This window comes from Centruroides vittatus, unplaced genomic scaffold (genome assembly GCF_030686945.1).
Source record: "Centruroides vittatus isolate TY-2023 unplaced genomic scaffold, ASM3068694v2 scaffold_861, whole genome shotgun sequence".
NCBI lineage: Eukaryota > Metazoa > Arthropoda > Arachnida > Scorpiones > Buthidae > Centruroides > Centruroides vittatus.
In genome coordinates, this window is record NW_027122718.1 from 108938 (window position 1) to 131137 (window position 22200).

Consider the following 22200-nt stretch of genomic DNA (forward strand, 5'->3'; position numbering starts at 1 on the left):
TTTTTTGTCACCCCCATTTTTCTAATAATAATTTATATTTGTTAAATTATCTATAATAAATTGATTTTTTATTATTGCTTTATTTTTTATATAGTAAATGTAAATCATAACTTTTCTATTTAAATAACATTCAAACTTCACAATTAAACACGAAAACTCATTGATTTTTAAGAAAAAATAAAATAAGAAACGTCGATAAATCGATGCTAAAACTAAACTAAAACGGCCACAACTTGTGGTAAAGATTTTGCATATCTTTTCCTAATTATTTTTAAAATTCCAAGCATTAATAGTTTCTTAGAATTGCTTTGGAACAAAAGAAGTCAATACTGCGGTGTAAGTAGTATATTTGCATTTATTTCTTTTGTAGGGGAAGGGAGGGCAAGATGGAAACTACTTACCCACCCCGAACCGCGCGACGAAGCACCGGAATCTCCACGCACACAGAGACACCCGGATATCTTGTATTTACGACGGTGACTCAGACCGGTCGGTGCCACCGAGTGACGTGTGCAAGTATTTCTTATTTCGCAGCAGATTATTACGCAATCTTTGGACTTTTGCAGTGTTATTATTTATACCTACAAAGTAAGTATTACTATTTTGTTTTTATACAAAGTACCCATTAGGGATAGATTGCACGAATTGATATTTAAAGAGGAAAAAATTCAAGGATTTTTAAAGCGTTAATATTATTATTGGCAATGGGCATATGGGCAAGATGGAATAGTTTCCATGTTGCCCGCGCGCAATTATTTTGATTTGTTTTCAATTTATCTAACTAATTGAGGATGTAATTGTTTTTAGATGGTGAACGAGTATATAAGAAAGAGCAACAGAGGTTCTTGCACTGAAGAAACAATGCGGATGGCGATGGGTGAAGGTTTTGTGTATTATGTGGAGAACCATATGTGGAACCGCCCACAGAGGACTAGGTACAGTGTCCAGTGTGTTGTGGTTGGGCACACGAACTATGTACAGACACAAAAAATGGATGTTTTTTGTGTGTCAATTGTAAAATGTAGGGATATCCTATGTATTCCATCTTGCCCTCACCCCGAAGACAAGATGGAATTTTTGACGTTTTTACTTCGTGATTCCTAACAGATTTTATACTTAATATTAATTATTTTTAATTACACAGTTTTTTAACCATCTAAGATCTCTGTGGAGACTGATTAAAATAAAAGCTTTATATTATGTTGTTTTACATCATAAAGTTAAACCTTCCATCCAGCTCTCCCTTCCCCTACTTACAAAGTTGCATGTAGGAAGAAATAGAAAAAACTAAATAGGAAAACTTTATCTTTGTTATTTCACTTTTCAATACGATATTCGGTTATACATCAATTTTCTTTTTATTGTATTCCGAAGGAAATTTTGCATAATTTGGCGGCCCTCCGGCGAACTTTTTATGGACCCCCAGGGGGCCGCGGCCCCCCTGTCAAGAATCACTGCTCTAAAGCAAATCCATCTAACCGGTTTTTGGTGTTTAAAAATCTCCAACGGCTTTCAAGTTTAGGAGCTGAACTGCACAGGAACTTTTATGAGTGAACCGCACCAATATTACATATACATGTTAATTACAAATAGAAAAATAAAGAAAATACGCAATTTAATTGCAAACGGGAGAAAAGGAGAGATCTGATATGACTAAACAATCGTAAACTTAATAAAGAACTATCCTGTGATTCTTTGAAACGGTTGTCTGTGCAAATAACGAAAAGGGAGAGCGCCTCAATTTCCCAACTTAAACGATGATTAAAAATACTTGTCCTATAAAATGGCAACCATCGTGCAATTGGCGAATAAAACATAGTCCATTCGGAAGTTTTTCGTATAAAAATTTTTAATTGACAGGGCATTATATGTACAGTACTTAATTCTTTTTGTTCGTTTAAACAAATACTTCGTATAATTCTAATCGTGTTAAATTTGTTAGTTAATAACAACATAGGAGAATCTTTGTATTACGATCACAATGTTTTTGAGGCATGCTAATTCTGACAAATTCCGTTTAATGTAATCAGGGTTTCGGTTAGTTGTCGTCATCAGATAAATAGCTGGTTTTAAGGCTGAGTAGAACTTCTTTTGTAATTCACACGAGCTCTTGTAGACGGCGTTAAAAATTTAATGCTTTTACCGAGAGAAAATTCTGGAAAACGGAAATAGAACTGAACATATTTTTGCATTACAATCCTAGTTAATCCCGTTAACTTACGGTTCAAATTTTCAAAAATCGAATTCGTTCATTTTCTACAATTAAAAATTCATAGAATATTAACGAATTCGATCGTTATAAGCCCGTGATTACAATAAGATTCTATTGTATATTGTCTTTACGTGCTTTGTTTCAAGTATAAAATATCAAATTTACATAATTTGCTCTACTTAAATTTCTTCCATTTTGAAAGAATTATGTATTATTTAACTGCGTGCACGTCATCTAGTGAGAAAGAGCACCATAACACTTCACTAATTCCCGAATGAGAATGAGATTTCACTCGGACAAATTACATTTATTACCGGCGTGGAAGGCATTTCAGAATTTTCCGTCCTCTTATATTCTTTGATTTCTACAAAACAGTTACTGTATTTGGTTTAACAAATGATTTCCTTCATTTGCGTGTCAAAATTAAATTAATCCGATACTATGATTATATTACTTTAAATTCGCATGCTATTTTATGGAAATTATGGCAGAAGTTTTTTTATATGTACAGTACAGTACAGTACATTTTCCATCTTAAAGCATTATTTGTTTAAAGATGGAAAATGAAAGAACTGTTAAACACACCAATACAAACAAACGTATATACCTGTAAATTATATACAATATTCTAGATTTAAAATTACTGTAGAGTTATTACAAAACATACTTAAATGAGTTTGATCGCAAGTATTTTTGTACAGGAATAAATTTATTACATAGTAATTTATGTACAATTAATGACATTAAAATTGATGATATCCAGATATAATTTATCATTAATGAAAATAGTAACACGAACTGAAGTTTTCGGTTTTGAAAGCTACACAATATATTAAAAGATTCAATAGATTCGTGTCTGAATTAATATCTAACGTGAAAAGAATGGCAAAAAATGAGACGAAACGTTATAATTTAAAATACGTAACTTATTTAAACTTCGTCTTCGTTTAATAACATATTTGGTATTCCGTCAGTAATGGGAAACTTTCTGCCGGTTTCTGGGCACAGAAGATCGCCAGATATTACGTCAACCTAAAATAAATTACATTTTCGATATTAAATATTGCAAGTAGTTATTAATTATAGCTTCTCTAAAAGTTGTTCGTACCAGTCATAACTTAAATTTCCGACATATTTGAAAATTTAAGGCCTGACTAGTATGAATAATAATTTGGCTGCATTCCAAATATTCAACCAGCTAGAAAGCTGCAGCAAATAATTATAATTTTGAATATGAAATTTACATAAACATTTTTGAAATATTTCATTTGTAGTTTGATAAACACAAATAATTATGCCAGACACGGGCAAATGCGGCTCTTGCCAAAAGTGTTCGTTTCTGTTTTTTATTATTATTTTTACAATTTTATTTTTATAAATTTGTGAAAATATGTTTATTAAAAAAATTCAATATTTGTTTTATATTATATAATAAAATCGCGCGCCTTACCATACTGTTCGCCATGACGGTGCAGAACTGCGGCTCCCGTGCATTTTGCAAAACCTACGTTTCGGCTCCCACTGAACTCTTGCTTGCCCACCCCTGAATTATGCCATTTCAAATTGAAAGTTCAAAAAGAAAAATTTCAATATATATTTTGTATTTTCCAAGTAAAGATTGACAATTTCATTTTTTTCTTTACCGTAATCTTAAGTTACTTGTATAATTTTCATTCAAATTCCTTTTGCAAAAAGATATGTTTCCAAGATTTACATTTTTCTCTCTTAAGGATGCATTAAAATAATAATTACCAGTAGACAAACTTGAATTCCTGCTTTTGATATCTGTGGAAACAGTAGTGTGTTTCGTAAAACTATCGGTTGAAAAGCTGTTTTATATTTATTCACTAATTCGGTAGCGGCATTTTCGCGGAATGACCGGCATGCCGGTTAAACTGCGACTAAAATATAAATTTAATCGGGTCTAACAAAACTAGTTGTTAATTACATGTTAAAGAAAACATTCTTCCAAGTACAATAAAATAACAACATTGTAATTTGACTGACTTTAAATCAGAATGAGAGCTGTCGTTTACAAGACTAAAACAATTAATGTGTACCTAGGTAGTCCAAGATGGCGGCTTGTCTCGGTGGGGATGCACGTTCTAACCTAACCTATTCTAATAAATTACCATAATTATTAGAATAGGTTGGGTTAGGTTAGGTTAGAACGTGCATCCCCACTGTTCCCCGTCTTCTGATTGCTAGGATCGAAGACGAGCTGCCATCTTGGACTACCTAGGTACACATTAACCCACAAGATGCTTCCCCAAGTTGAGGACTGGCGTTCAAATGGTGACTTTGTTTATGCACGACTCTGCTCCTTGCCACAAAACTAAAAACAGTCACAAAATAACTGGCAGATAAACAAATTGAGGTTTTGAAATGGCTTGGAAACTCCCCAGACCTTAATCCTATAGAAAACCATTGGGAGCTGCAGTGAAAAAGTTTTAAATACAGTTTTCTCTACAATATTGCAATTTCTGCAACACCTAATGATGAAAATGTCCACACAGACCCCAGGTTCCCGGGAAGTGGGGTCCGAGAACGAGAAAGACAGACTCCACAGGAGATTATACAATTGGCAAGAAGTCTTTCAAAAACTGTAGTCCAAAACACAGAACATCTGTAAGCAAGCAATAACACTATCTACTGCAAAGTGGAAACATTGGACATATCACTTAGTTCTCGTATGCCATACATACGAGGGCTGTTCGGAAAGTTCGCGGCCTTGCCTATATGCGGCGCTGCGATCAATTTAATTTTTGGCAGAAATAATTTGGCCATCTTTGCTAAAGATACGATACCAATTTCCTCTTGATTTGTCGTAAAGTTTTGCCACGACAGCTTGGCAGATAGTCAGTGTGCACGTGCTTTGTCAAAAATGGAGAAAACGGAGACTCGTGCGGTCATAAAATACCTGACGAAAAAAGAGTCGACCCCATCTCAAATCAAAGCCGACATGGATGAAGTTTTGGGAGAGTCTGCTCCTTCGTACACCACTGTGAAAAAATGAACAGCCCTTTTTAAATCTGGCAGAGAGAGAAAGTGGAAGATGACCCTCGCAGCGGACGGCCGTCAACTGCCGTCACTGAAGAAAATATCGACAAAGTCCACGATTTGGTATTAGCAGATCGCCGTTTGAAAACGCGTGAGATAGCTGAGACAACAGGCATCTCTGTCGACCGAGTGCACCACATCCTAACTGAAAATTTGGGTATGACAAAGGTCTCGGCAAAATGGGTGCAGCATCTGCTGACCGCAGAGCAAAAACGTGTTTGCACTTTGATGTCAAAGGAGTGTTTGGACTTCTACCAGAAAGACCCACAGGATTTCTTGCGTCGGTTTGCGACTACTGACGGAACGTGGATCCACTACTACACTTCTGAAACAAGAGAACAGTCAATACAATGAAAACACCACAGTTCGCCGCCACCAAAGGAGTCAAAGACAGTTCCATCAGCAGGGAAAGTGGTGGCCTCGGTTATGCCTTTATGCCTTTAGCATAACCGAGGCCACCACTTTCCCCGCATCTTTATTGACTACCTAGAAACAGGAAAGACCATCAATGCTGTCTATTACTGTGAACTTTTGGAAAAACTGAAGAAAGAAATGGAAGAAAAGAGGCCACACTTGAAGAAGAAAAGGGTTCTGTTCCACCACGATAATGCACCTGCACATTCTGCCAGAATCACTGAACAAAAGAGAAACGAACTTCGCTTCCAATTAATTCCACACGTACTCACCTGATTTAGCCTCCAGTGACTTCCACCTTTTTCCAAACCAAAGACTTTCTTGGCTGGAAAGAGATTCCACTCAAATGATGAAGTCATCTCTGAAGTGAACGAGTATTTTACACACCTTGACAAATCAACCTACTGTGATGGCATAAAAAAACTAAAACATCGCTGGAATAAGTGCATTGCTAACAAAGGAGACTACATTGAAAAATAAAAAAATTTTATTATTATTTTGTTTGTTGTTCTATTTGAGGCCGCAAACTTTCCGAACAGCCCTCGTATAACATCATTACAAATTTCTCACTGCACAGGAAGTTTTTGGACATGCTTTAGATATTACTACCACTATCTCTGAATTTTTCATGCAAACAACCATTTTTTTAAAAAAACACACACATACAGTTAACACATAATCATCATAATTATTCATAAACACTATCTTTGTATAATTTTAAATTATACAAAGATAGAGTTTAATAATTATATATATATATATATCTATATATATATATATATAAAGTTGAAGTAAACTGAATCACTTACTTCTAATAAAATATGATGAACCTTCCGTAGAAAATTTTCATCTGCTTCGTAATTTGGCACCAAAACTTTTGGTAAGTCATTTAAGCAATCAATCTGTAAACAAATAATAGTTACTTTAAAATAGCAGTTCCCAACTTATTTTTATTGCAAAACCCTTTTCACCTTAGCAAAAAATGTTGAAACCTTGACAATTTTTAATCATTATAGATAAAACAGCAAATAGAAACACCAAAAACAATTTATTGGAAAAAAAAAGACAGATTAACAATGGTAAGGGTTAAACTACTTTTTTCAATATTTTAAACAGCACTAGTGCCTGGATTTGTACCTTTGTATTTGCCCTTTGTCTTTTCGTGACTAGAAACATTTGAAGTATTTGCTACATTTTTCTTCAAAAGTCTTCTTCAACCAGCATTCCATGATTTTTTATTTTGGGATATACACAATACTAAAAGTACTATAAATTTATACAATTCCCACCATATTTTTATATGAAAAATATTTCAAATATCACAAAATGATTGCAGTGCAAAACTAATAATCTTTGACTGGTATATCCACTTGTACTCCATATAATTCACTCACATCAACCTTTGAAAAACCAGTGATAATTTAATTGAAAACAAACGTTTTCGACCGTGTAACTCGGTCTTCTTCAGGTTATAACTATTGAGATTCGTTGCAATTTCTAAAATCTTTTAGAACGTTTTCAAACTTTTGTGTAAAAAAAACCATTGTGCGCGTGCGTTGCCATGGAAGCGTGCGTGTTGCTGACATACGTAGCAAGCATGGTGCAAACGAAATAATATAATGTAATTATATTATATATATAAACAAAGGGACGGAAATGTACGTTAAATAGAGCTGTGGGGATCTTCCCCTTCGTAACAAAACTTCCAAGCTTGAGAAATGTTACTCGCATCTTTAGAATTGATGCAGTTTGTGCGCAATCCGGCTTTGTATATCTCCAGAGTTTCCAGGGATCGTAAATGTTCCAATCGGTGGGAGAGTTTAATCAATTCTGCGTTTTGCAGATCAGCTCTTATGCCCGGGGTCGAGGCATACGTGGATAGGGCAGTGGTGTCTCTGTTGTGCTCAATATCGTACTTGTGTTTGCGTAGACGCTTGTCGAGAGTGCGTTTCGTGTAACCGATGTAGACAAGCTCTCTTTGAAACCTGTCATCCCATAATGGAACAGAGTATACCCCTGGTGCCATTCTTTTATCTATGTTGTCCTTGGAATTGCGCAGGAGGTCATATATAGTATTACGCCTCTTGTAAGCAATCTTTTTGTTGGTATATGTGGCAATTTCCCTGTAAATGGAGTCTAGGTGGTGGTTATATTCAACAACCGCAAGAGCCTGAGTGTTATTCTAGTTGTTAGTGCATGTGTTAGTGTTGTCAGTAGGATGCGTTTGTGTATAATAGGCAGACGCAAGGTTATGAATTAATGTTCGGCTATACCCGTGCCGTGTGGCTATGTTCTGGATGCGCTTTAATTCAGATAAGGTGTCATCGATTTTGGAGTGGTGCTTGAACGCTCTTTTCGTAACAGCCCGAAAGGCAGCTACCTTGTATGAGAAGGGGTTTTCTGAAACGGCCGGGATGAATAACGGAGTGTAGCATGGCTTTTAATGGACCTTAGTAGATATTCTGTTGCCATCTAATTGCATATGGATATCCAAGAAGTTTGCATTTGAGTTGCTTATTTGGTCCAGCTTGATGTGGAGTCCATAGGGATTATTATTCATTGCATCAATGAAAATGCTTATATTGGGCTTAGTTTTCCATAAAACTAAGCTACAAGCACGTGTGAAAAGGTTTACACAAATTCCTTTAGCCAGAGAGTTGAACATAAACAGGGCAGTGATGCCTTCCCCTGATATCCCCAGGCTATTTGTGTTTGCCAAAACTCACAAGGATACACCTTCCTTAAGACCGGTCCTTGACAAGGCAAGATCCCCACTAGAGAACTGGACACGGCTGTACACAAGCATATAATTCACACCTTGGATAATTATCCTTGGATAGTCAGGAACCCACAAGAATTATTAGATGTATTGAGACCCCTTAACGTAACTGACTGGGCATATATCACTGTTCTCGATTTTGTTTCATTCTACCAGTCTATAAAAATCCAGCCGTGCTTTTGCGAGATTAGGGACTTCTTACTAACGTCACATGGAATGCACCGTAAACTAGTCTTGAAACTAGCCTACATTCTATGCTACACTTCCTTTTTCTATTTCAACAACAAAATGTACCTTCAGAAACACGGTGTTCTGATGGGCAGCCCATTATCGGGCGATTTATGTGAGTTAGTGATTAGAAAACTTGAACATAGAATCATACCCCTCTTTCGTTCCAACATACATATATATGAGAGGTATGTTGATGATATCTTTATTTTATGGAAAACTAAGCCCAATATAAGCATTTTCATTGATGCAATGAATAATAACCCCTATGGACTCCACATCATGCTGGACCAAATAAGCAACTCAAATGCAAACTTCTTGGATATCCATATGCAATTAGATGGCAACAGAATATCTACTAAGGTCCATTAAAAGCCATGCTACACTCCGTTATTCATCCCGGCCGTTTCAGAAAACCCCTTCTCATACAAGGTAGCTGCCTTTCGGGCTGTTACGAAAAGAGCGTTCAAGCACCACTCCAAAATCGATGACACCTTATCTGAATTAAAGCGCATCCAGAACATAGCCACACGGCACGGGTATAGCCGAACATTAATTCATAACCTTGCGTCTGCCTATTATACACAAACGCATCCTACTGACAACACTAACACATGCACTAACAACTAGAATAACACTCAGGCTCTTGCGGTTGTTGAATATAACCACCACCTAGACTCCATTTACAGGGAAATTGCCACATATACCAACAAAAAGATTGCTTACAAGAGGCGTAATACTATATATGACCTCCTGCGCAATTCCAAGGACAACATAGATAAAAGAATGGCACCAGGGGTATACTCTGTTCCATTATGGGATGACAGGTTTCAAAGAGAGCTTGTCTACATCGGTTACACGAAACGCACTCTCGACAAGCGTCTACGCAAACACAAGTACGATATTGAGCACAACAGAGACACCACTGCCCTATCCACGTATGCCTCGACCCCGGGCATAAGCGCTGATCTGCAAAACGCAGAATTGATTAAACTCTCCCACCGATTGGAACATTTACGATCCCTGGAAACTCTGGAGATATACAAAGCCGGATTGCGCACAAACTGCATCAATTCTAAAGATGCGAGTAACATTTCTCAAGCTTGGAAGTTTTGTTACGAAGGGGAAGATCCCCACAGCTCTATTTAACGTGCATTTCCGTCCCTTTGTTTATATATATAATATAATTACATTATATTATTTCGTTTGCACCATGCTTGCTACGTATGTCAGCAACACGCACGCTTCCATGGCAACGCACGCGCACAATGGTTTTTTTTACACAAAAGTTTGAAAACGTTCTAAAAGATTTTAGAAATTGCAACGAATCTCAATAGTTATAACCTGAAGAAGACCGAGTTACACGGTCGAAAACGTTTGTTTTCAATTAAATTATCACTGGTTTTTCAAAGGTTGATGTGAGTGAATTGTATACTTCACCAGTATTTATACAAGTGGATGATTAATTTGCCACACATAGTTGTGCTACAACACACTGTAGATGATGGAACATTAATTAACAATTGTATTATTATTTATATGTTGAATATGTTTTAAGTTTATTTTTTTAATGATTTTATAGCTTTAGGTTAAGTTTTACCATATTTATGGTTTTCATTGTCTTGTCAAACAGTATATTGTAATTTCAATTTGTTCCATTACCAATAAATCTGTTGCCACCATTTATATAGTCATAAATCACTAACATGTGTATAGGATGTCATAGTGTTGCCACCCGTCCGGTTTTTAATTAATTGTCCGGGTTAACAATTAATTTTTTCTGGGATTTCGTAGAAATTGTGAAATTATGATGAAACAAAGTACTAGCAAATATTTTTATAAATTTACTTTATTTTAACAGTGAAAGACTTCACACACGCACCAAAAGTCAAATCGCCATCTTATGTCGACGTACACTTGCAACCTGTTGACCTTTATTTTTTCTGCTTCTCAGCTCTTTAAAGCTAAGTTATTTCATTTCTTAATTTAATTTGCTCCTACACAAGTCCCTAACTGGTTTAGTACTGGCGTGCACGTTATTCTTCGCATGGTAAAATAACATCGTGCATGCGTCGGGGACTTCTGTTCTAACAAACCTGACCTGCCGTCCGGGTCAGCAATTTTGAAAACGTGGCAACACTAGGATGTCATAAGAGGACCGATCATAGACTATAACAATTACACCTCACATCCCAAATCTGCATTTGGTACACTCGTATACATCACTAGACTCGACGAATTTTATTGCGGAACCTCAAACTTTATTGACAAGTTGGAAACCCTGCCTTAAAGTATTGTATATAAGTTTTAGAACTTATATCATTTGAATTATCAAATTATAGAAATGTTTATGCTTGATAATTACAACTTAATTATTAAAATTAATATCCATTTGAATTTATTCAAAGAAATAAAAAATATCTTGTAATGTCTTTTATCAATACATCTATTTTTTGAATGATAATATGTATTAATAGTAGATCTATTATTACAAGGAGAAATTCTGAAAGAATACAGCAATACAGATGCTAAATGAATGAGCAAAAGAAAAAGAATTTGTTAAACTAAACTGTAAATCATCTTTACAACCCCTATTTCCAATAATGGTTGCTCTACATTCTATTTGACAAACAATAAAGTGTTACTGTATTAAACATTCTATTTTTTGAATGATACACATGCAATATATTATAATATAATATATAATATATTATTATCTATATCTATATTCTATATTTATATATATATTAAAAGCAAAATGTTCTATCACTGTCAACAGAAATTGAAACTAACACTATATACAGACTCAAATCTGCCTGGATGAAATATAATCAAATCAATAAAGACAGACAACAAGTACTTTGCCCACACTTTCAGAAATATTCTTTCAATTGATTTGATTTCAATTTTAACTTAAATTAATTTTTTAATTTTGATTTTATTTTCAGTTTAAAGATCAGGGTTTTAATTATTATTTTATTATTCTTAGTTATAATTAACTGGCCAACTCAGGCGTGGCCAACAGTTTTTGTCCCCGGGCCGAATTGGAAAGAGAACATTTTTCACAAGCCGAACGAAATATTAAAATTAAAAAATGTTAAATACAAAAACGATTTATTTAAGTAAATAAATGTTTAAATATATCAGTACAGTGGACCCTCGTTATAGCGCTGCTCACTATGCCGTGCACTCGGTTATAGCACGGGCGATGTTCGCAACGCGATTAACTCAAACACATTTATACAGGCCGTGCGGCGTTAGTGAGTAGTGCATTTTATTGTTACTGCGTATTGAGTAATTGTGTATGTATTGAGTTCCTGCATGTATTTTGAATAGTGTTTAATTATTGTATGCATGATGAGTAAAAGAAAAACTTACAGTGTGAAAGAAAAGCTTGACATTATGCTAAAGTAAAGAGCAGAGTTTCGAAAGCAAACATAAGAGAATACGACATACCTGAAGGAACTGTAAGGGGTTGGATGGCAGAGGAGACAAAACTGAAATCATTTGTTGATAAGCTTGACCAAGATGCCGGGCTTACTCGAAAAAAGACAAGACTTGGAAAAGATCAAAATGTTGACGATTGCCTCTATGCATGGTTTGTACAAAAAAAGAAGAGAAGGTATTCCTGTATCTAGAACTGCTTTAAAGTTCAGGCTGAAAAATTCCATGTAAGCTTAAAAGCAGACGAAGATTTTAAGGCTTCTGATGGTTGGTTGTGGCATTGGCAAAAACGACATGGCATCTTCCAAATTTCCATTTATGGTGAAGCAAAGTCTAGTGATATTGAAGGCGCTACAGAATTTTCCAAACAGTTCACAATTTCCATTAAGAAAGAAGGGTATACTGATGCACAAGTTTATAACTGTGATGAGACTGCATTATATAACAATGTTGCCAAGTAAAACCTTAGATCTAAAAAGTAACCCACAAAAGGCAGGATTAAAACTAAGCAAGGAAATGATAACAGCTTTATTGTGTGTAAATAAAGCTGGTAATCAGATGTTGATGCCACTCATAGATAAAAGTCAAAACCCACAATGTTTCAAGTCAGTCAATATAAACTCTCTGCCAGTTGTTTATAAAAACAGCATAAATGCTTTGATGACTCCTAACATATTTCATGACTGGTTTCACAATTCCTTTGTTCCATCTGTGTGAAAATTTCTGAGAGGATTGAATGTAGATCCAAAAGCTTTGCTTCTCTTAGATAATTGCCCAGCTCATCCACCAGCTGATAACCTCGTGTCCGACGATGGTAAAATAAAAGTAATGTATCTTCCAAAAAATACTACTGCTCTTATACAACCCTTAGACCAAGGCATTATTAGTGCTTTCAAAACAAATTACCGAAGAGAAATGATGAAGTCATTATTAGCATCAGACATTGACGTCAACATATTTTTTTAAAAAAATGGATCTCAAAGACGTGTCCTACAGTATTGGACTTGCCTGGCAGGCAATCACATCAGAGATAATTAGAAACTGTTGGAAAAAATTAAATGAATCTAATAATCAAGTTGATCTCAACCAAACCACAACACATTCAGATTCAGCTTCAGATAATATCTTCACCGAGGCTGAAACTTCTCGTATCCGGGAAATATTGAATGAGCCAGAAATAACTAAAGATTCTTTGACTGATTAGTTAGATGTGGACACTAGAGAAGATATTTGTCAGAATATAACTGATAAAATGATTATCGAATCCATTTGCGGTGACGAAGATGTCAAGAAGAAACAGAAGACGATGAAAGTGCCAGTGAACTAGCTGATATACCACCACCAACCAAAGAAGCAATAACAGCCATGGAAACTGTTATAAAATGGGCTGAATCACAAGAAAATATTAACAGTGTCAGATTGTTGCAATTAGCATCTTTCAAAAGGGAAATGATACAGAAGTTATCAAAACGCAAACAAAACTTACTCACTTTTTTAAGTGATGTTTTGTAATTGAATTGATGTCGAATACATAGATTTTAGTCAAGTTATAGATAGTGTTTGTTTTTACATACAGTACTGTATTTTCAAGCGTACTTTATGTACGTAAATAAAATAATACATATACAGTATGTACTGTACTTAGTTATACATCTTAATATGTTGTGTGAATTTTAATAAAGCACTTGATAAATAAATTGGTTTTTTTATTAAAATACATAATATGTATGTAGTTGATGGGATGTTTCAGTATATAGCTCAAATCGTTTTGAGTAAATTTAGTGTGTCGCCACCACGTCGCTCAGTATAACGCGATTCATCTTATAATGCGGGTGTTGTTTCCCGCCCAACATGCGCATTATATTGGGGGTCCACTGTATTATATTTCTGTCAAAGTACATGAATTACTAAGTTAAAGTGAATATTACCTGTATATCTTGAATTACTGTCTAACACATTATTTTATGATAAATATTAATATTTTAAATTTATCTTTTTTTTTTTAAATTTTATTTTGGCACTATCACACAGATGAGTACAAAAGTTGTAAATCCACAATGGAATTTTTTTTAAAAATAAAGAAGTATCGCAAATCCATTCGACCAATTATTGGAAGTTAATATTGAAAGATAATATTGCTAATATTGAAAGATTAATCGTGGGCCGCATAAATTCATTAAGCGGGCCGTATGTTGGCCATGCCTGGGCTAACTAGTATTAATATAATAATATATATTATGTTATATTAATAAATTTTTGTTATTTAATTTGAGTTAAGTACCTTTATATCACACGAATGTCAATTAATGTAATTTTTATTAATTTCATTTAAATTCAATTGTGATATGTACCAGAAAAACAATAGATCTTACTCCCATGAGTATTGAAATATAACTTGAATAACTATGTCATTGATAATTTATGTTGAGATTCTAACGACGCAAGGTGATCTCTGCACCACTACCTTCCGAATCGGCAGTCCCGTCGTCGACCGGTTGGGCCGGCAACTTTCGTTAACAAATGAAGTACAGAAAGTTGAACATCGGTGTCCAGCTCTGCCAAGTAGCTTGTGCAGAAATCAAGTTATCAAATGGCATTCAAAATTTTATTTGTAAACCAAATTATTTGTAAGCTGAGGTTTGACTGTACTGATATGATCACCCTGCAAACAACCATTGATATGTGAAGCATCAGCAACATAACAGAAATATTATGATTTTAGGATGGTCACTTCAATGGGAAATATCAAAATTTGGTCTTCCAATTCAGTTATTACATTGTCATCCCTGTCTGCTTTGATGTCATTTTAGGAATTAAGAATTTAGGAATGTCCTGACTACTATCGTCTGGTTCAAACTCACCTTCTTTCCAAAAGAGATGGTCAATTTTCCTAATTAAGCTCTCTACTCCCACATGTAATATTCAACAATATAATTTTAGTTCATAAAATGTTCCTATATAAACTTTTGATTAGAAAAAGCTGTCCAACTTTAGATAATTTGAGAATGTAGTATTTTAGTTAAACTCCTTACTCTCACTCTAAATTATATTACTCTCTACAGTGCAGTACTTCAAAATGTTTCCCCAAGTGTTTCAATCTGGAATTTATTTTTAACAGCACCTTTATTACCTGGGGTTTATTCAAAGACTGGGTTTTAATGGAGAAAATATAATGTACATTACTTTTTACAAATTTTTATTTTGTTTTTACAATGATGAAAAAAATTTTCAAGAATTACCAAGAAATGAATATTAGCGAGGTCGAGGCCGAAGTTTTAAACACGAAAACCGCGGACGTTCCGCGCCGCTTTCACGTAAGCCTAGAAGTTTGACAACGGTGTTTGGAAAGTCGGTGGAATCACGCTCGACATTCCAAAGGCCATTGTCAAACTTCTAGGCTTACGGGAAAGCGGCGCCGAACGTCCGCGGTTGCATTTAAAACTTCGGCCTCGACCATACTATTGATTAGTAAAACACTTCCAAAAACCTTAAAAATTGCATTAATCACTTTAATCTCAAATGTTAAGTTTATTCTGAAGTAGTTCAATTAAATACAGCCAAAAACATTACATGTTAGTGATTAATATAAATTTTAAGGTATTTTTGGAGTGTTTTACTTTCAAGAATTTTTAAATAATTGAATTTACTAAATAATTAAACAACAGTAAAATTTTCTCTATATGCATGCAGATTAATTTGATTATAGACTTTTTCGGGAAGCCTCGGCCAGTATCATACAGCTCAATTGCATTTTAACACAGACAACAACTTATAAATAAAAATACGTCGAATATAAAGACATCCCAAATTCAAATAATCCAACTTTATCACAAATCGATAGCGGCATTAAACGGTACGAACGGTCCGAACGATCCGTCGGGACCTTAACAAAGCCATAGACCACATCCACGGGAGCTAAAAAGTCAAAGAAACCATACCTCCGCACGCAATCCTTTACAAGAAATAGTCCCCCCAAAATCAGCCTACTTCCAAAGAGCAATCGGGAGTCACAATGCAAGCTCTGCCAAGATTACCGCTTTTAACAATTTAGCCCAGGCGACCGCGACGGCTTCGAGTAGTCCACTCCACCGTTCGCCGAGCACGGTTTTAGGAGGAGGCCGGGTTCTTCCCGTCCACGTGCCGAGGCGAGTAATAACCGGCCCCAAAGCGCGCGAATTTAGGCAGAGCACCGGTCGAGGCAAGCGAATCGGTTCGAGGTAAAAACTATTTTCGGTCGGTAGAAATTAACGTGCCCGTTATTTACGTTACGGGCGCCGGTCACGCCCGCGACGAAACTCGCTCGAAAAGACGGCAACCGGAACCGCCGCCGTCGGGGTTCGACGTTCGGAGACAAATATCTCGCAAAGGGTAACACGCAGACATACGACACCTTCGACTTTTCCTCCCACGGATACGGTCTACGACTCCATTAAGGTCCGAACGGAGTCATTCGGATCTGCAATTTTACGTACGTAGGATTTAAAACAAAGATTTTTTAACAGTTAATTTACAATAAAGTAAACGACTTTTAACACAAAATGATTTCATCAAAAATAAGGTAAAAGCTTATTCAATTTGACTACAATTGAACGGCGAAAATATATCTAAAATGCAGGTTTATTTTCGCGAGATTTAAAATAATGAGTATAGCAGAAATTTACAGCATAATTACCCTTACGTTTTCTGCTGCTTGACACAGAGAATCCCAATCCAATTTCGGAATCATTCGACATACAAATTCCGGATTAAAATCTACTTTTGTTTTACTTATTTTGTGAGCCTGAAATAAACAAAAGAAAACTCATTACGTACACATCAGTTATATATTTTTCTACTCTTACTCACCACAATTCCCAGTGGATATCCGACATTAACGCCCTTAATGCATTTTGAAGTCATAAAATTATGAGTTAACAATTTCATTCTTCTTATTTCGGCAAATCTTTTCGAAAGAGCACGTTCTCCCGCAGCAAAAATACAAAGGACAGTACGCCGCCCGGTGTTGCCAATCGAAACGGAAGAATAACGCAAACGGTACTTTAAATTTTCTGTTTTGATAAATCCTGTAGTTTAACACATTTTTATTATACTAATTTTTAATTTTTGCATAATTTTATAAGCTGAGTTCTTCGACGGGCGCGGTTAAGACGTCAGACTTACCGCTCTGTAACGCCCGAATAGGGGCCAGTTACCCTTAAAGCCCTGGTCACACTATGCGATTTCCAGCCGCGCGGGCGACTGCAACCGCGACGGCTGTTCCCGTTAACTAGTAATCCCCCTCGAAAACCGGCGCGACTGCAACCACAGCTAGAAACAAGAAGTTTGTTCTACTCGCGACGGTTGCAAACGCGCATCCAATCAGAAAACGTCTTTGTGCCACGTCATACTTTGTGTTGTATATTTGTCAACATATCTTGATTATAACATTTGTATTAACTGAGTTTCAGTACATTTAAATGCTATATTTGATGTAAATCAAATCCGAATTCATAAAAGTTATTGTTAGATTTATTTTAAAAAGTTTGATTACTTTTAATAATATACAATTGAATAAAATAAATGCTGATATAAAAGAAAAAAATATATCGATTATAAATGAATTAAATCATTCAAGCTTTCTTCTAAACAACACTTATTCTCAAGTATTCACTTTTATAAGATTGATAAATAGCATCCAAAACTTCTGGGATAATGACTGATATCGAATTATGGCCCACTCTAAATTGATATGCCAAACTACGAAATGTTTCGCCTAAATTATATATAAGTATAAATTATATTCATATGGATATATCCCCTATAACCTTCGGCATCCGAAAACCTTAATTTATTCATCAGCTGGTGAAAGCACGATTGTTTAGCCCGTTGATTTTCATTTCGCCAAGTTTTAACCCAGCACGAACGTTTTTTCTTATTTTTCTTTTCGTATATTCTCGCCAGCTCTAACAAAATTATCGCCTTTTTTCTTTTATTCATTCCAGAAAAGGAACTGCTTGCTATTTTAATAAGAAAAGTAGCTAAAATTCCGTAAATACTCTGAAGTAGAACGTAAAATGTCGGTGAACTCACGAAAGTAGACAAAAACAAGCTACAGTAATTTTATTGGTTTATTATAGGGTCACGTGTTCCGAGTTGCAACGTCAACGAATAATGTGGGACCACGAGAAGACGCGCGCGACTCGCGCTTGTTGCAGTCGCGGTCGCCTGCGCGGCTGGAAATCGCATAGTGTGACCAGGGCTTAAAAGACCTCCCGGAAGACATTATTCCTCGCGTAACGACCATCACAAACGCTTACGACTACTATATCACGTGACAATTTCGTCACCCTTTACTACGGGCGATGTAGCCTAGAAGCAGATACAATACAACACAATACCGCTCTGGGAGAACCGGGATCGAATACGAGCCAGCAACTCCAGGAATTCATCGAGGGCTGTGTGTCCCGTACCATCCAGCCGTCCCCACTGTGGACCCGGCCGAACTACGATAAATATTTTTTTCGAAAAAAAAGGTCCTCTCGGTGTCCACAGAGAACGTTTTTTTGGAAACCGAGGATTCTTTGTACCTATTCGGTTCCTGTTTAGGCACTCACGTAAACGTGACTGACGAGTTCGTGCCGCCGTCTTACCGGAGGTGGTTCCGCACTGGCGCGATATGAAAATATAAGCATTTTGGTTTAATGAAGACAGTTGGCGGTGATATAAAATGAATTTTAACTGAAATTTATTTACGTCAGAAAAAAATATATCTTTTAAAAATTATCAATGAGAATAATAACCTTTACTATTTGCACAAAGATTCTACGTTGAACTGCTTAATTACTGTCATCACTGCTCATTATCAATCTCCCGGTGATACTCGATCATTCGTCGTCTTCATCTTCTTATTTCCACTTATATAGAGATTTTATTTCTGTTTCATTAATCTCCGCTTATTTACTAAACGACATTTTCCACTTACAAGGACAAAAATTTTATATCCATTAGTTACGTGATTGGTTTAATTCACTCTTCAATTGGAAATTGTAACCAGTGAAAAATGGCGTTGACGGGTGTCGACTTTTTCTTTCTCTTAGTTGTCTTGTCTGTCAAGCGAACTTCCTTAGATAGAAGAGCAGCGGCGTGCCGTCATCGGAAGCGGTGGAAGCGCCGCTTTCCTCGTATTTTCTAAAATAGAAATTCATATTGGGCGATTATTTTCATATTTGAACGTACTTTGAATTAATTAAAATTAATATTTTGTTATAGCCACATTTTGTATCTTATTACAAATTTCTATACTCGGGGTGAAAACACGATAAGATCGTTATTGTATATTCGAATATCGGTGGCGGAACGGAAGCGCCGTATTGTCCAAACTGCCAGATTATAGGCATTGGCGCATGCGCTTTACAGAGCACCGACTCGACCCGGTTTAGCCGGTGGAAGCTACACACGTATAACGCTTCCAACGACTCTATCCCTTCGCCACCGGGTAGGGAGCTAAGTGAATTGTTTAAGATTTTCAAAGTAAAGAGTATTCGATGTTATTTTTACGTACGTTTCTTTGCAAGGTTATATTTAATTATAATTTTCTCTTAATTATACCGTAATTATATTGACAGATTTTCAGACGTAAAATCTTCAGAGTTTTTATCACTTTTACATACATGTTAATCATTTTAATATTACGGAAAACAATCTTTCCGAGCGTGTTTTAATTCTTTAAATTAAGTAAATTTTATGGGAAATTTTTTGATTTATTGAAATTACGTAGCGAATCGCAATATTTATATTCGTGTCCGGACTGTGTCGACTTAGACATAAAGAGTATTATAATTAATGACGATCCCAACAAAGAGGTACCAAAAGAATTTTGTGATTTAATAGCATTAATTTTTACGGTACCATCTACCGGTGGGTCTGCCGAGCGCAGCTTTTCGACCGCGAAGCAATGTACGAATATACACTGGCCAGGAACACTCGGTCGCTAGCGTTGCTTTCGAATACGTCGATGGAGTCGACGACCGGCGACTTTTACGATAAAGTAATTAACGACTTGGCGGAAAAAATCGCCGAATAGAGTTAGTTTATAAAAAATTATAAAAACAAGTTTTTCTACCATTGTTTGTATCGTATCAATTTGTATTATGTATGTATTATTTGTATTTTACAACTAAAATACATAAATTGTTTTTATTCCAGTGAAACCGTGTTTTTATTTACGTTGTTTTATATTGACACGACGGAGTGACGTTTTTCAAAACGCTTGGCACATATTTTTGAAAAACGTCACTCCATTGTGTCAATATAAAACGACGTAAATTGCTTATTTTTGACGTTTCCAGTATTTTTTAAAACTTTTATGGAAATGTGAGGTTCCGGACGGGTCTGACCCGTCACGAAAGACGCGAAAAAACGGTTAATTTAGAGAAAAATTGATTAGTTTAAAAAGCCATAGGTAAAAGTCGTTTGTAGTCGGACACCCGTTGTTTATATCAAACTGCCGGGCAGAAACCGTAAATCGCGGAAGGAAATCGTCCTACGATCGGTGGAAGATGGAATTCGTCTTCGATTTTGACTTTTCTCGCGCTCCGGGTGAGAGTCTCGTTACGCTTGGTAACCGGGGACCGACCACTCGGGAAGCGTGATCGAGGGAGAAGGACCAATCAAATGGACGAAAGAAAGAACGGAGATCGATATAATCTCCGACAATCGGGGACACCCGGCACTCGGTTAACGTTCCGAATAACCAAAACGCCGCGTGTCGACGTGCAAAAAAAGCAGTTTCTCGTCTATTGTGTCAACCCGTAACCCGCGCCACTTCGGACTTAGACCGTGTCCCCGACGCCAACGGACGAAGTCTCCCCGCGCCTTACAGACTCGTCGACGTCGATGTCCCGGGGCCACCTTCGATCGACCATCGAAGTACCGCATCCACGCCCGGGACGTCCGAACGGTTGATTGTCCTAAAGCAAACTATTTTGTACATAGTGCGTTTATTTTATGTTAAAATAAACGGTTTTGGTCAGATACTTGTCGTCTTTCTCTTCCGCCACCACGCACGTACGAATGGACCCTAGAGCCTAGACCATCACTGACGCGCAATTAACTGATTGCCCCTGGAAGTCGGCTTCTTACAGAAACACGGCTTCCTTTCATCAAATGTCACGGCACGCCACTGTAGAAGAGTATAAAGTATTAAAATCACTCGAGTTTGATTACCATGATTTTATTGAAAAAATTACTGTACTGTATAAATTTTTAGACGACCCGAAATGTCTCTCTATTCACTTCATAATAAAGTAGTGTACTGTACAGTATAATATATTAATTTTGCGTCGTTTATGTCGATTCCTCTGGGAACGCAGTCCTGTCGTAAAATTAGGCCAGCCAGTACAATGAATATTGATATCATTGACGTATGGCCAGGAACACACATGCGTAAAATTCAGCGTAAAAGCTAGCATAAAACAGAAAACGTTAAAAATTTTCTGAAATTTTGGCTGAGACAGAACTGAAAATAGAGTAGAGCCCGTCTCTACTTTTTACGCCAAAATGCCTCCAATAAACAGAAGTCTTTTTTGTGACGTCAAAGTAAACACGTGCTTTTTATTCTAACAATGTCGGCAATGAGGGTTAACCCTACAATTGTGACGGTCTCGAAAAAACGAAAAATAAATGAAATAGAGGAATTTATCAAATCTGTTCGCCCACGTCAGTGTCATGTATAAAGACACTGTATTTAAACAACGTTTATGGATGCAAAATTTCAAATAACAGTAGGTCTAGTAGAATCGATATTTAGGTCTAGTATTTAGATAACACGTTCTTTATTTGAATTCGGAACACAAGTGTATCAATTTAAATTTTCTATATTATAGCAGAGGAAGCGGAGAAAAAATGGAAGGTACAAAGAGATAGATATATGAGAGGAAAAAATTAATAAAATTAGCACCGTTGATGGCAATGGTGTTTCCTATTCGGCCAGAATTTTTACGTGTGTGTTCTGGCATAAAAGCGTAAAACAGAAACTGAACCGAAAGCTGATTTCTGATTCAGTTTTCTACCGCACAATTTTACG

At 36.1% G+C, this 22200-nt stretch overlaps 1 protein-coding gene and 1 long non-coding RNA gene across 3 annotated transcripts; one reads left to right on the plus strand and one right to left on the minus strand.

Annotated features, from left to right (window-relative positions):
• Positions 1-506: 506 nt before the first annotated feature.
• Positions 507-1819, plus strand: LOC136990001 (uncharacterized). The gene is made up of 2 exons (XR_010882991.1): positions 507-588; positions 808-1819. It is a non-coding gene; the product is annotated as an uncharacterized lncRNA (long non-coding RNA).
• Positions 1820-3117: 1298 nt separating this feature from the next.
• Positions 3118-17131, minus strand: Trmt112 (tRNA methyltransferase subunit 11-2). 2 transcript variants are annotated; one of them, XM_067288325.1, is made up of 4 exons: positions 16983-17131; positions 16810-16917; positions 6496-6588; positions 3118-3244 (listed from the first exon to the last, which is right to left on the minus strand). In XM_067288325.1, the coding sequence occupies exons 1-4, from the start codon at positions 17058-17060 to the stop codon at positions 3143-3145; spliced, it is 381 nt and encodes a 126-aa protein (XP_067144426.1). In that variant the 5' UTR covers positions 17061-17131; the 3' UTR covers positions 3118-3142. The 2 variants fall into 2 exon arrangements, with proteins under 2 accessions (XP_067144426.1, XP_067144427.1); XM_067288326.1 differs by having other exon boundaries at positions 16816-16917; positions 16983-17130.
• Positions 17132-22200: the final 5069 nt, after the last annotated feature.

What these genes read in the sequence shown, in the direction of transcription:
- Trmt112 (XM_067288325.1), bottom strand. Translation starts at nt 17,060, where the DNA reads ATGAAATTGTTAACTCATAATTTTATGACTTCAAAATGCATTAAGGGC. An exon ending in GATATCCACTGGGAATTGTG is followed by an intron (nt 16,918 to 16,982) that starts GTGAGTAAGAGT and finishes TGTTTATTTCAG; the next exon opens with GCTCACAAAATAAGTAAAAC. An exon ending in TTCATCATATTTTATTAGAA is followed by an intron (nt 3,245 to 6,495) that starts GTAAGTGATTCA and finishes AATTTATTTTAG; the next exon opens with GTTGACGTAATATCTGGCGA.